Source organism: Hordeum vulgare, chromosome 5H (genome assembly GCF_904849725.1).
Source record: "Hordeum vulgare subsp. vulgare chromosome 5H, MorexV3_pseudomolecules_assembly, whole genome shotgun sequence".
NCBI classification, from domain to species: Eukaryota; Viridiplantae; Streptophyta; class Magnoliopsida; order Poales; family Poaceae; genus Hordeum; species Hordeum vulgare.
Genome location: NC_058522.1, coordinates 471,708,286 through 471,721,839, shown reverse-complemented (window position 1 = coordinate 471,721,839; position 13,554 = coordinate 471,708,286). Strand labels below are relative to the sequence as shown.

The 13,554-nt window shown below is 43.9% G+C and overlaps 1 protein-coding gene across 2 annotated transcripts; it reads left to right on the top strand.

Annotated features, from left to right (window-relative positions):
* The first annotated feature begins 1,142 nt into the window (after positions 1-1,142).
* Positions 1,143-6,450, top strand: LOC123399134 (cyclase-like protein 3). Of its 2 annotated transcripts, XM_045093556.1 has the most exons (6): positions 1,143-1,601; positions 2,623-2,667; positions 3,036-3,108; positions 4,904-5,001; positions 5,607-5,677; positions 6,136-6,450. In XM_045093556.1, exons 1-6 carry the CDS (start codon positions 1,202-1,204, stop codon positions 6,259-6,261), a joined length of 813 nt encoding a protein of 270 aa, XP_044949491.1. In that variant the 5' UTR covers positions 1,143-1,201; the 3' UTR covers positions 6,262-6,450. The 2 variants fall into 2 exon arrangements, with proteins under 2 accessions (XP_044949491.1, XP_044949492.1); XM_045093557.1 differs by lacking the exon at positions 5,607-5,677.
* Positions 6,451-13,554: the final 7,104 nt, after the last annotated feature.

The following is a 13,554-nucleotide window of genomic DNA, read 5'->3' as shown; positions in this document are numbered from 1 at the left end:
ACCTATACATGGACTCAAGGCATGTGGACTCACTCATTCGGACCTACTCATCAGTGAGATCATCGGGAACTCCGTATGCAAGCATCCGAATGGCAACAATGCATTTTTAATAAGAGGAGTAGCCAATCTTTCCAAGGTCATCTCTCTTGCACTCGAAATAGTTATTGTACGAGACCACCCCCTTCTGAATACGGTTGAATACATGCATAGCCATACAAAAATGGCGTCGAAACATGTGATGTTTGAAGAGCGGGTTTGGGATCTCGAAGTAGTCCTTCCAGAGTAGAAAATAAGTAGTCCTTCCAGAGTAGGAAATGACCAGTTTCGTGGTTGCGATTCAGCATTGGCGTGTGCCTCGGTATGGAGCCCCTAAACCGCGACCGCTTCATACTAAGGTGGTCCTGGACGACCAACGCAAGTGACACGATCTCCTCGCGTCAGACGATGAATCATCGAAATCACAGATAACATTGTAGAAGAAAAATCCATCGTCGAAGTCCATTTGTACCTTGTGGGCAAAGTATCGAACAACTTGCGAACATCTTCGGAAAATCCGGTCGATGAGGAGCCTCGCGCCCCACTGAGACAAAGTAGTGGAGCTGGGCGACGGGGACAGTGGCGACGGAAGGTGAGGCTGTCGGGAGGGGTCAGTCTACAACAGGTTGGCTGACGACGACGGAAGCAGGCGGCGGGAATGGAAGGCGGGGCACGCGAGAGCGTTGGAGGGGAAGGGAAAAGAGGAAAATGACGTACGTGCCATGGACTATCGGGCCAGAGGAAAGAGAAGGACGACCGACACGAGCGTTCGTGTCCGCGTCAATGCAAATCGGGACCAAATTTAAGCATGCAATGGTTGCGGACGGACAAAAAACGAACGTACATTTGTTTAGATCGACACGTGGGGCGGTGTTTTACGTCACGGACGTGCCCCCGAACGAAATGAGTTCGTGTTGCTCAAACACGAACGAACGCGGTACTGCAATATGCAAATCCGAAATTTGCCTGAGCAGTTCAGCAGAAATCACTACTCGCACTCACGTTCTCTCTCTAAAAAGGAAAATCACCACTCGCAAGTCGCAACAGGAAATGCGGGAGTCGTTGAAGTAAAATGCTGCAGTAAAAATGTGCTGCGAAACTGAAGCAGCACTTATCCGCGACTACGCGACGCCCGCGGAGGGAGGAGAGAAGCAACCGATCCCCGATGCCCCAAATGGCGGCGCCTCCCCTGCTCCTCCTTCTCCTCCCTCTCGTCGCCGCCGCCGCCGCCGCACCGTGCGCCCATCCGGCCTACCCAAGCCAGCCGGCGTCGTGCGCCGCGGAGCCCGTGCTGGCGCCGGAGCGCCGGGAGACGCACGGCGGCGGCCGCATCCTGGACATCACCCACTACTACCGGGAGGACATGCCCTCGTGGGAGTCCGGCGACGGGGTGGGCCAGTTCCTGTGGCTGCCAGCCTCCATGCGCAACGGCTCCCTCGCCAACAACTCCGAGATGCGGATGCCCACCCACACCGGCACCCACGTCGACGCCCCCGGCCACGTCTTCCAGCACTACTTCGACGCTGGCTTCGACGTCGATACTCTCGACCTCGACGTCCTCAACGGTGAGCTCACTCCGCCGCCGCCTCCTCCTCCTTTTCTTTCTTTTTTATTCCATAGCAATTTCCGTAGTACTACCAGTGAAGCGGTGGCCGTTCCGAACGTGTCGCTCTGTTGGATGTTTTTGCGTTGCCAAGCAGGGATCGAATGACACGCAATTGGATGACTGTAGTCAATTGCTCCGCGAATTCGTCTTTGGGGATTGGAATTTGTCTGCATTGAACGACACTCTTCGACGTAGAAGTTTGCAAATTAGGCAGATTATGGCAACTCTACATTGCTGCTTCGTTATTGTTCTTGATGGGAGATTGAAGGCCGTCGGCAGAACATGTACACAATGATCGTCCAAAAAATATTTACTGTGAAAGCCATTCAGTTCATCAAAATATAAAATCCGAAAAATTCTGGTGCATAGGGAATTTTTAGAAATATTACATTTTTCTGGGACAGAGGAGGGATCAGCACAGGAGAAACCGAAAATGGTTGCTACATCATGGTTCCTTACTTTCTTGATTAGAAGTGCTCATACCATCCGGTCTATAAGAGCTCTGTTCCAGTGGTTCAAACATTTTCTTAAATTTCCATGTTAACTATTGTTGAGTAGTAATGCTACATGTACTGGACATTTTTTTTACAGAGATGAATTACAGGCTGATGTGGACGATTTTCATTGGTTAGGGGTTGGCCACCCCTGAAATTCAGAGGGGGGGTTACTAAGAAAGGCACATCTCACTCTCTCCGTAACAAGCCCGTTAACTACCCGTAGATCTAGGATTATTGGTTGCTGAGTAACATAGGATTTTTGTAAGCATTGCATGTACACGATCATAGCTCATTCCCCAGGCATGCAAAAATGGGTGGTACAGTACTACATATTGAACACGCCATTATTGATAGAAAATGCATTATGTAGCATATGGTGTGTACATCTGAATCATTACATACACGGTTACAACTAGATATACATATTCAATACATATATGCAATTGGTTTATACAATTCTAATAACTGATTTTGTGTTATTAGGTCCTGCACTGCTGGTTGATGTTCCAAGGGATGAAAATATTACTGGTAAATTCCTATTATTCGTTCCTTCCGCTTATTTGTTAGTGCAGTAAAAAGGCTAGTGTTGTTTACTTAGCCTCACTATTTGCTTGCTGCGGATTATTATGTTGGTCGTGTGTGATTGGCTAAGTCATGTCACACCTTTTGTGGCCAACAAATAGGTGCTCAGACCTTACAGAAGTTTTAGAAAAAGCATGAGTCTATGAAAAGTGAGCTACATGATCAAGGAAACGTGTCAAAGAATCAAACATCAACGACAGGAAGTCAAACATGTCTAACTAATGTTTGGCAAAGTCTGATCTAATGTCTTAATAATAATATCTGTTTAATTAGACATGGAATCTACATATTGAGTTGATCTACTATCATTGCAGCTAAAACGATGGAATCTTTACATATTCCTAAAGGAGTTCAACGGGTACTTTTCAGAACATTAAACACTGACAGGTAATGGCTTTTAACCCAATTATCTGCTCATTTGTGGTAATCGTGCTTACAGGTTTTGATATGAACATCTTCTTTTCATGTTACGCTCAGGGGAACATCAAACTAATATGTAAGTGCCATCACTTGAACTTCATGTTAAAAAAACCTTTTACCACACTAACAAAGTAAAGGGACTAGATCCAAGTAGTCTTTGGCATCACAGGAGTGGGTAACTTTGAGTTACTTCTTACATGTTAAAAAAAACTCTTATGTTCGCTTTCTTAAGAGCATCCGCTTTATCTGTTATCCAAAAGAGTGGGTAGTTTTGGATGTTTGCACTCAAATAGCATCTTGCATTTGATATGGCCCTGTAACTATTTTGAATGATTTGACACGGTGTTTATTGTTAAGTTATAGTATGTCTAATATTTGGAAAGAGATTCAGCTGAGATATTCGTCAGCAATGCATGAACCTACTGCTACGAAATAACTATTGAGAAGTAATTTAATTTTCTACTTCTTATCTGGTAGTATATGGCCTCTGTCTTCTTGTAGTAAGAAAGAACATAGTTTGCTGTAAAAGATCTGGGGTGCTTTAAATTCTGAAGATTTACATTACTCCCTTGGCACTTCACCTAACAAATCGATAGAAGGTTACGTTGTATAGAAAATGCCAATCCAAAGGTGTGCATCTACTGCAAAAAGCATCTTTGGTAGATGCAAACAAGTGATAATTGTTTTGTTTTTTCTTGAACATGCGTCCAACTGCATGTCAGTTTGTATTACAGTGATGATTACTTTGTTGCATCCTCAATTCGGAAAAAACTTCAAATAATTCCCCTGATGCCACTGAATTTATCTTCATTGCAATTTGTATCCATCCAGAAGACCCGGTGACTGCACCCTGAATGGGTACATTGCATACCTACTTATCCTTTCGAAGACAAGACATCTTCAACGAGATGGACTTTTCACTCATCGATATATCTGTCGGACTTTTTCGGCCTTTTAGACCCCCTCCCCACCTTTCTGCTATTTGAGCAACGGAAGTGCATAAAGTTCATTGACCAAAGCCTTGCCGTGTATTTTCAGTGGCCACCTTTATCAATCTGAGAATATGTTTTCCCTATATCTATCTTCCTTCTGTCTAATCATGTGCTTTTGGATTCATACTACCCCTGAATAGTTTTCTCTACAGAACATCTTGTATCCTCTATTTTAACTACTCCCTCCGTCTCGGTGCATTAGGCATATTAGAAGGTGCACTGCAACCTAGGCACGTAGAGATTGGGTAGGAGAAGAAATTAAATTGTAGAGGAAGTCAATCACACTATTCCTTTCTCAACTAAAAACATGCTATTAATTAGAAGACCTCTTCAAATCCAAAAAACATGCCGCATAAATTGCATGCATTGGTCCTTCAATTAATACTCCCTCCGTTCCATAATATAAGTCTTTTTAGAGATTTCACTAAAGGACTACATACGGATGTATATAGACATACTTTAAAGTGTAGATTCATTCATTTTGCTTCGTATGTAGTCTTTTAGTGAAATCGCTTAAAAGACTTATATTTAGGAACGGAGGGAGTAGATGGGGTCTAATTAATATGCATGCAACTAGTACTACTGTAATGTGCCTTAGCGTTTTGGGATTATTTGATTTTCATAAGATGCCTAATGCACCGAGACGGAGGGAGTATCTATTATGCAATTTCTTAAAGTAAATTACTGCACAATGTGCTTTACTATGCCAAATTGTAGAGCAAAATGTGATAAATTGGAAAAGTGAATTCAGTGAAACTGTTGTCATGCAGGAACCTAATGTGGAAGAAAGAATTTGACACAAGCTATGTGGGTTTTATGAAAGATGGTGCTCAATGGTTGGTAGATAACACGGATATTAAGCTTGTCGGTGAGTTCCAACTGCTTTGCATCCTTTTATAAGGTCCTTCATTGTATCTATTGCCACTAATGTTTTACTTGTTCTGTATGCAACTGTGTTAAGTTTGTGCACTTGATTACTGTCTGGTGTCTGCATGTGTGTGTCATTGGTCTCAACTATAGTGCTTTCTGTTTGCACCATTAACATTTAGCATACCGGGATTGGAGGTGTCGTGTTTTGACGCACCCAGTGCTCCACTCAACATGCACTCTGTCATTCCATATCCCCTGGACTATGATCTCATTATTATTGCATTCCTTCTTCTCCATCCAATTCCTTTTTCCCATATGCGTTCCTGTTAGTTGTTCCTTACACATCAGCCCTGTTCTCCTTGGTTTGGCTTTTGTCAACCTCTGCAAACTTGTTCTTCATTTCTATCTCTCCCTCTCTTGGATTGCCATAAATTGGAGTCATCTCTTGAGTTCTTTTCACTTGGATTGCATTTACCTCCAGTACAAATTTCTTCATCTTGGACAGGTTAAATAATTTGTCCTGCATTAACTCTTCTATTTATATTTATCTCTTCACTTTTATTCTCAAAAAAGTATTTAACTTTTGTTGTCATGTTTTTCCAGGAATAGACTATTTATCTGTTGCAGCTTTCGATGACTTGATCCCTTCACATTTAGTTTTTCTCCAAAATCGGGTATGAAGATACTTCTCGGAGTAATTTTTGTTCACTTCATATTTACTTTATTGAGTCATGTTTCATTCTTCTCTCTTTTCTTTTATTTACTTCATATTTACCGTATTGAATTGTGTTTGCATTATCTTATCTCTTTTCTTATTGTACTTTCTGGTTGTGCCCTATGCTCCGAACTATGCTTTTCCGGCAATCCGAACATGCAGTCTCTAACAGTAAACAAAGAATCCGACGTTTGCCCAGTAAAATGAACAATATTTGGGCCCTATTGTTGATATTGATTCGTGGAAGTTGTGAAGTTCTTATCAAGGGCAGCGTGTGATTAATGATTTGCTGAAGGAGGGCCTTGTATGTTACTTCCCTAGATGTTAGCTAGCACACCAGGCATCGTGTACAGTTGATTTCGGCGACGGATAAAACACCATATACCTAATATTTGGCTGTTATTTGGTTCCATTCAGGATGTCATTCTTGTGGAGGGCCTCAAACTGGAGAATGTCCAACCTGGGATGTACTCGTTGCATTGCCTGCCACTTCGGTTGCGTGGAGCGGAAGGGTCGCCGATCAGATGCATCCTTATAAAGTGAAGACATTTGTATCCCAGCGCAGTTTAGTTTAATACCTCAAGCACTCTTATAAAAAATAAATAGAGATGTGTATAGTAGCAAAGCCCCATCTTTGATAGCAGAGGAGTATCTGCAGGACTCCGCAAACACGGGTGGCGTTTCTTAAGAGCATCTTCGGCGGCACGCTAAAATAAAGATACATTGTCGAAATAGCGATTTTTTTCCGCGACGCAGAGCGCTGGCTTCAGCTGCCGCTGCAAAATGTAGCGCGAGCCGCTCTAGTAGGCGTTGCAAAAAAAAAAAAAAAAACGCGCTGAGGGCAAACAACATTTGACACTTCAAACAAAACCAAAAAGATCAAACACGTAAAAAATAAATGAATAATAAATAGTTCAATTTTATTACAACTCAAACAAATAGTTTATTTTTTAATACAACAAATAGTTCAAAAATACAACATAAAAAATCATTCGTTGTGTCGACCATTCCATTCCCACCACTCCTTGATTAGATCGGCACGTCGAATGACATGATAGGAGGCAATAAATTGGGCCACCCTCGTAGCCCTATGTCGCATTCGTACGAGATGTTCCAAAAACTCATACTGAGAGTAGTCTAAATCTTGGGCACACTCATTCTTGATGATCATGTTATGCATGATCACACAATCGTGCATGTTGTATCAAAGGATCTTTTGATCCCAAAATCTAGTCGGTCCTCTCATAATAGTAAATTGAGCTTGTAAAATCCCAAAAGCTCTGTCCACATCTTTCCTAGCTGCCGCATGAGCATTGCGGAAATCTAGTTTTTTCTTACCTTTTGATTTTTCAACGACTTCACAAATGTTTGCCACTTTGGATAGATGCCATCTGCAAGATAGTAGCCATAGTTGTATGTATGGCCATTTGCTATAAATTGCACCGATGGCAGTTCACCATTTGCAACCTTATTTATGAGTGATGACTGATTAACAACATTGATGTTATTCAAAGATCCAGGCATTCCAAAAAAAAGCATGCCAAATCCAAGTCTCTTGGTCAGCCACCGCTACAAGGATTATAGTAGAACCCTTTTTCTAGCCGTGGAATTGTCCATGCCATGCCTTAGGACGGTTTTTCCAACTTCAATGCATGCAATCTATTGAGCCAAGCATACGTGGGAATCCGCGAGCTTTGTTCATCTCCAAAAGCCTTGCGACGTCTTCAGCATTAGGAGTTCTCAAATACACCGGACCAAACACTTGCACAATTCCAACTGCGAAGCGCTTGACACACATGATGACTTGACTCTCACCCATGGCCAAGTGGTCATCAACTAGATCAGCCGAAATACCGTATGCCAACATACGCAAAGCGGTTGTCACCTTTTAAAAGGTGCTATGCCCGAGTTCTCCGACGACATTTCTCCTTTGTTGAAAAACTTGATCATGGCTAGCCAGTTTCTCTGCAATGCGCCTGAACAACTCAATGCTCATCCTAAAACGATGCTGAAAGTACGACTCGGGGTATACGGATTATCCACAAAATAGTGCCTCATCAATCTGTTGTCGGCATCAATCTTATCCCTCCAAATTTTCTGCCGACCCATAACCGAACCACCGTGCTTCGGCTTTCTATTGATGTGCATAACTAGGATCATTGCAAGTTCCTCCTCCTCTTCAATATCAAATTCTTCGTCGAAAGAATCCTATGACGAACTCATCTACAACATTGAATTTAAACTAGTCTTTAAAAACTACAAACAACATGCACCAAATTCATGTAAAAAATGTGAAGTTGAAGCAATACATACCTTGCAAGCGTTTTGTCGAACACCATGTAGGCGTCGAGCGGCAGTGGACGGTCGTGTTGGAAATATGCCCTAGAGGCACTAATAAAGTGGTTATTATTATATTTCCTCGTTCATGATAATCGTTTGTTATCCATGCTAGAATTGTATTGATTGGAAACTCAAGTACATATGTGGATACATAGACAACGCACTCTCCCTAGTGAGCCTTTAATGGACTAGCTCGTTAATCAAAGATGGTCAAGGTTTTATGGCCATAGACATGAGTTGTCATTTGATAACGGGGTCACATCATTAGGAGAATGATGTGATGGATAAGACCCAAACTATGAACATAGCATATGATCGTGTCAGTTTATTGCTATTGTTTTCTGCATGTCAAGTATCTGTTCCCATGACCATGAGATCATACAACTCACTGACACCAGAGGAGTACCTTGTGTGTATCAAACGTTGCAACGTAACTGGGTGACTATAAAGGTGCTCTACAGGTATCTCCGAGGGTGTTTATTGAGTTGGCATGGATCAAGACTGGGATTTGTCACTCCGTGTGACGGAGAGGTATCTCAGAGCCCACTAGGTAATAGAGCATCACAATGATCTTGCAAGCAATGTGATTAAAGATTTAGCCACGGGATCTTGTATTACGTAACGAGTAAAGAGACTTGCTGGTAACGAGATTGAACTAGGTATGGAGATACTGACGATCGAATCTCAGGCAAGTAACATGTTGATGGACAAAGGGAACAATATACATGATTGATTGAATCCTTGACATCATGGTTCGATCGATAAAGATCTTCGTAGAATATGTAGGAGCCAATATGGTCATCCAGGTCGCGCTATTGGTTATTGACTGGAGAGTGCCTCAGTCATGTCTGCATAGTTCTCGAACCCGCAGGGTCTGCACACTTAAGGTTCAGTGACTATTGGGTATTAATGAGTTATGTGTGGTGGTAATCGAAAGTTGTTCGGAGTCCCGCATGAGATCCCGAACGTCATGAGGAGCTCAAGAATGGTTCGAAGGTAAAGATTGATATACAAGAAGTTGGTATTCATGGTCCGGAAAAGTTCCGGGATATACCGGTTTTGTGACGGGAGTGCCGGAAGTGTTTGAGGGGTCCACGGGGGGGGGGGGGTCTACCTGCCCCGAAGGGCCCCATGAGCTGTGAGAGGAGGCGCACCAACCCATGGTGGGCGGGACGCCCCTCCCACCAAGGCCCATGCGACGGAAGGCAAGAAGGAGGGCAGGCCCAAGGGTGGCGCCACCCTTCCTTGGGTCGCAAGCCACCTTGGCCGCCGCCCCAAGCCCTAGGGGAAACCCTAGGGGCCTTTGGCCTCCACCGCTCTATCACGTTCAATATGCGACCCTATCCTCAATTTGGCACGAGGGCCTCGTCAGGGATAGAAGCGCATCTCGTCGTGTCGCAAGAATGGATATCGTTACAAGTACATGTACCGAAAAGAATATATATATATATATATATATATATATATATAAAATTGGCTTACACTCGCCGCAAGCTACATCAGAGTCACAGCAGTACAATACATAATCATCATGAAGAAGAGCAGGGTCCGACTACGGACGAAAACAAACGAGAAAAGAGAACGACGTCCATCCTTGCTATCCCAGGCTGCCGGCCTGGAACCCATCCTGGAACGATGATGAAGAAGAATAAGAAGCAACTCCAAATGAACAACCAACGCGCTCGCTTCAAATAACCTTTACATGTATCTGCAAGTGGTGTTGTAGTAATCTGTGAGCTACATGGGACTTAGCAATCTCATTTCCAAAGGTATCAAGACTAGCAAAGCTTAATGGGTGAGGTAAGGTTAAGTGGTGAGGTTGCAGCAGCGGCTAAGCATATATTTGGTGGCTAAACTTACGAGTACAAGAAATAAGAGGGGGAAGATCTATGCATAGCGGACGTGACTACTGATGATCAAATGAATGATCCTGATGTTGGGGAACGTCGCATGGGAAACAAAAATTTTCCTACGCGCACGAAGACCTATCATGGTGATGTCCATGTACGAGAGGGGATGTGTGATCTACGTACCCTTGTAGACCGTACAGCAGAAGCGTTAGTGAACGCGGTTGATGTAGTGGAACGTCCTCACGTCCCTCGATCCACCCCGCGAACTATCCCGCGAACAGTCCCACGATCTAGTGCCGAACGGACGGCACCTCCGCGTTCCGCACACGTACAGCTTGACGATGATCTCGGCCTTCTTGATCCAGCAAGAGAGACGGAGAGGTAGAAGAGTTCTCCGGCAGCGTGACGGCGCTTCGGAGGTTGGTGATGATCTTGTCTCAGCAGGGCTCCGCCCGAGCTCCGTAGAAACGCGATCTAGAGGTGAAACCGTGGAGATATGTGGTCGGGCTGTCGTGGCAAAAGTTGTCACAAATCAGCCCTAAAACCCCACCATATATAGGAGGAGGAGGGGGGAGCCTTGCCTTGGGGTCCAAGGACTCCCAAGGGGTCGGCCGAACCTAAGGGGGAAGGTCTCCCCCTCCCAAACCGAAATCCACTTGGTTTGGAAGGTGGAGTCCTTCTTCCCTTTCCCACCTCCTTCTTTTTTTTTTCCTTTCCTCTTTGATTTTCTTCCCAATGCGCATAGGCCTCTCTTGGGCTGTCCCACCAGCCCACTAAGGGCTGGTGCGGCACCCCAAACACCTATGGGCTTCCCCGGGGTGGGTGGGTCCCCCGGTGAACTCCCGGAACCCATTCGTCATTCCCGGTACATTCCCGGTAACTCCGAAAACCTTTCGGCAATTAAATGAGGTCATCCTATATATCAATCTTCGTTTTCGGACCATTCCGGAAACCCTCGTGATGTCCGTGATCTCATCCAGGACTCCGAACAACATTCGGTAACCAACCATATAACTCAAATACGCATAAAACAACGTCTAACCTTAAGTGTGCAAACCCTGCGGGTTCGAGAACTATGTAGACATGACCCGAGAGACTCCTCGGTCAATATCCAATAGCGGGACCTGGATGCCCAAATTGGATCCTACATATTCTACGAAGATCTTATCGTTTGAACCTCAGTGCCAAGGATTCATATAATCACGTATGTCATTCCCTTTGTCCTTCGGTATGTTACTTGCCCGAGATTCGATCGTCAGTATCTGCATACCTATTTCAATCTCGTTTATCGGCAAGTCTCTTTACTCGTTCCGTAATACAAGATCCTGCAACACGTATCGTCACCTCGCCTTTAGCTAGTCTCCATTTATGCCGTAGCTTTCATTTCGTGTTACTAATCACTTAGCAACCGAACCGGTATCCAATACCCTTATGCTACTAGGAGTACTAGTAAAGTACACATCAACATCATGTATATCAAATATACTTCTTTCGACTTTTGCCAACCCACTTATCTACCAAGTATCTAGAGTTGCTCCGCCTTAGTGACTGTTCCCCTCATTACAGAAGCACTTAGTCTCGGGTTTGGGTTTAATCTTGGGTCTCTTCATTAGCGCAGCAACTGTTTTGCCATTTCACGAAGTATCCTTTCTAGCCCTCGCCTTTCTTGAAACTTAGTGGTTTTACTAACCATCAACTATTGATGCTCCTTCTTGATTTCTACTTTTGCAGTGTCAAACATCGCGAATCGCTCAAGGATCATTGTATCTATCCTTGATATGTTATAGTTCATCACGAAGCTCTCACAGCTTGGTGGCAGTGACTTTGGAGAACCATCACTATCTCATCTGGAAGATTAACTCCCACTTGATTCAAGTGATTTTCGTACTCAGACAATGTGAGCACACGCTCAACGATTGAGCCTTTCTCCTTTACTTTGTGGACAAAGAATCTTGTCGGAGGTCTTGTACCTCTTAACAAGGGCACAAGCATGAAATCACAATTTCATCTCTTTAGAACATCACTTATGTTCCGCGATGTTTCAAAACGTTTTCGGTGCCTTGCTTCTAAGCCATTAAATATTTTGCACTGAACTATCGTGTAGTCATCAGAAACGTATATGTCGGATGTTCACAGCATCCACAGATGACGCTCGAGGTGCAGCACACCGAGTGGTGCATTAAGGACATAAGCCTTCTGTGCAGCAACGAGGACAATCCTCGGTTTTACAGACTTAGTCTACAAAGTTTGCTACTATCAATTTTCAACTAAATTTTCTCTAGGAACATATAAAAAACAGTAGAGCTATAGCGCAAGCTACATCGTAATTCGCAAAGACCATTAGACTATGTTCATGATAATTAATTCAATTAATCATATTACTTAAGAACTCCCACTCAAAAAGTACATCTCTCTAGTCATTTGAGTGGTACATGATCCAAATCCACTATCTCAAGTCCGATCATCACGTGAGTCGAGAATAGTTTCAGTGGTAAGCATCTCTATGCTAATCATATCAACTATATGATTCATGCTCGACCTTTCGGTCTCATGTGTTCCGAGGCCATGTCTGCACATGCTAGGCTCATCAAGCTTACCCCGAGTGTTCCGCGTGCGCAACTGTTTTGCACCCGTTGTATGTGAACGTTGAGTCTATCACACCCGATCATCACGTGGTGTCTCGAAACGACGAACTGTAGCAATGGTGCACAGTCGGGGAGAACACAATTTCGTCTTGAAATTTTAGTGAGAGATCACCTCATAATGCTACCGTCGTTCTAAGCAAAATAAGGTGCATAAAAGGATTAACATCACATGCAATTCATAAGTGACATGATATGGCCATCATCATGCGCTTCTTGATCTCCATCACCAAAGCACCGGCACGATCTTCTTGTCACCGGCGTCACACCATGATCTCCATCAACGTGTCGCCATCGGGGTTGTCGTGCTACTCATGCTATTACTACTAAAGCTACATCCTAGCAAAATAGTAAACGCATCTGCAAGCACAAACGTTAGTATAAAGACAACCCTATGGCTCCTGCCGGTTGCCGTACCATCGACGTGCAAGTCGATATTAACTATTACAACATGATCATCTCATACATCCAATATATCACATCACATTGTTGGCCATATCACATCACAAGCATACCCTGCAAAAACAAGTTAGACGTCCTCTAATTGTTGTTGCATGTTTTACGTGGTGACCATGGGTATCTAGTAGGATCGCATCTTACTTACGCAAACACCACAACGGAGATATATGAATTGCTATTTAACCTCATCCAAGGACCTCCTCGGTCAATTCCGATTCAACTAAAGTTGGAGAAACTGACACCCGCCAGTCATCTTTGAGCAACGGAGTTACTCGTAGCGATGAAACCAGTCTCTCGTAAGCGTACGAGTAATGTCGGTCCGAGCCGCTTCGATCCAACAATACCGCGGAATCAAGAAAAGACTAAGGAGGGAAGCAAAACGCACATCACCGCCCACAAAAACTTTTGTGCTCTACTCGAGAAGACATCTACGCATGAATCTAGCTCATGATGCCACTGTTGGGGAACGTCGCATGGGAAACAAAAAATTTCCTACACGCACGAAGACCTATCATGGTGATGTCCATCTACGAGAGGGGATGTGT

Coding starts and splice junctions, on each gene's coding strand:
- LOC123399134 (XM_045093556.1), top strand. CDS start 1,202: ATGCCCCAAATGGCGGCGCCTCCCCTGCTCCTCCTTCTCCTCCCTCTC. Junction 1,602..2,622: donor CGACCTCGACGTCCTCAACG/GTGAGCTCACTC, acceptor TTGTGTTATTAG/GTCCTGCACTGCTGGTTGAT. Junction 5,002..5,606: donor CACGGATATTAAGCTTGTCG/GTGAGTTCCAAC, acceptor ATGTTTTTCCAG/GAATAGACTATTTATCTGTT.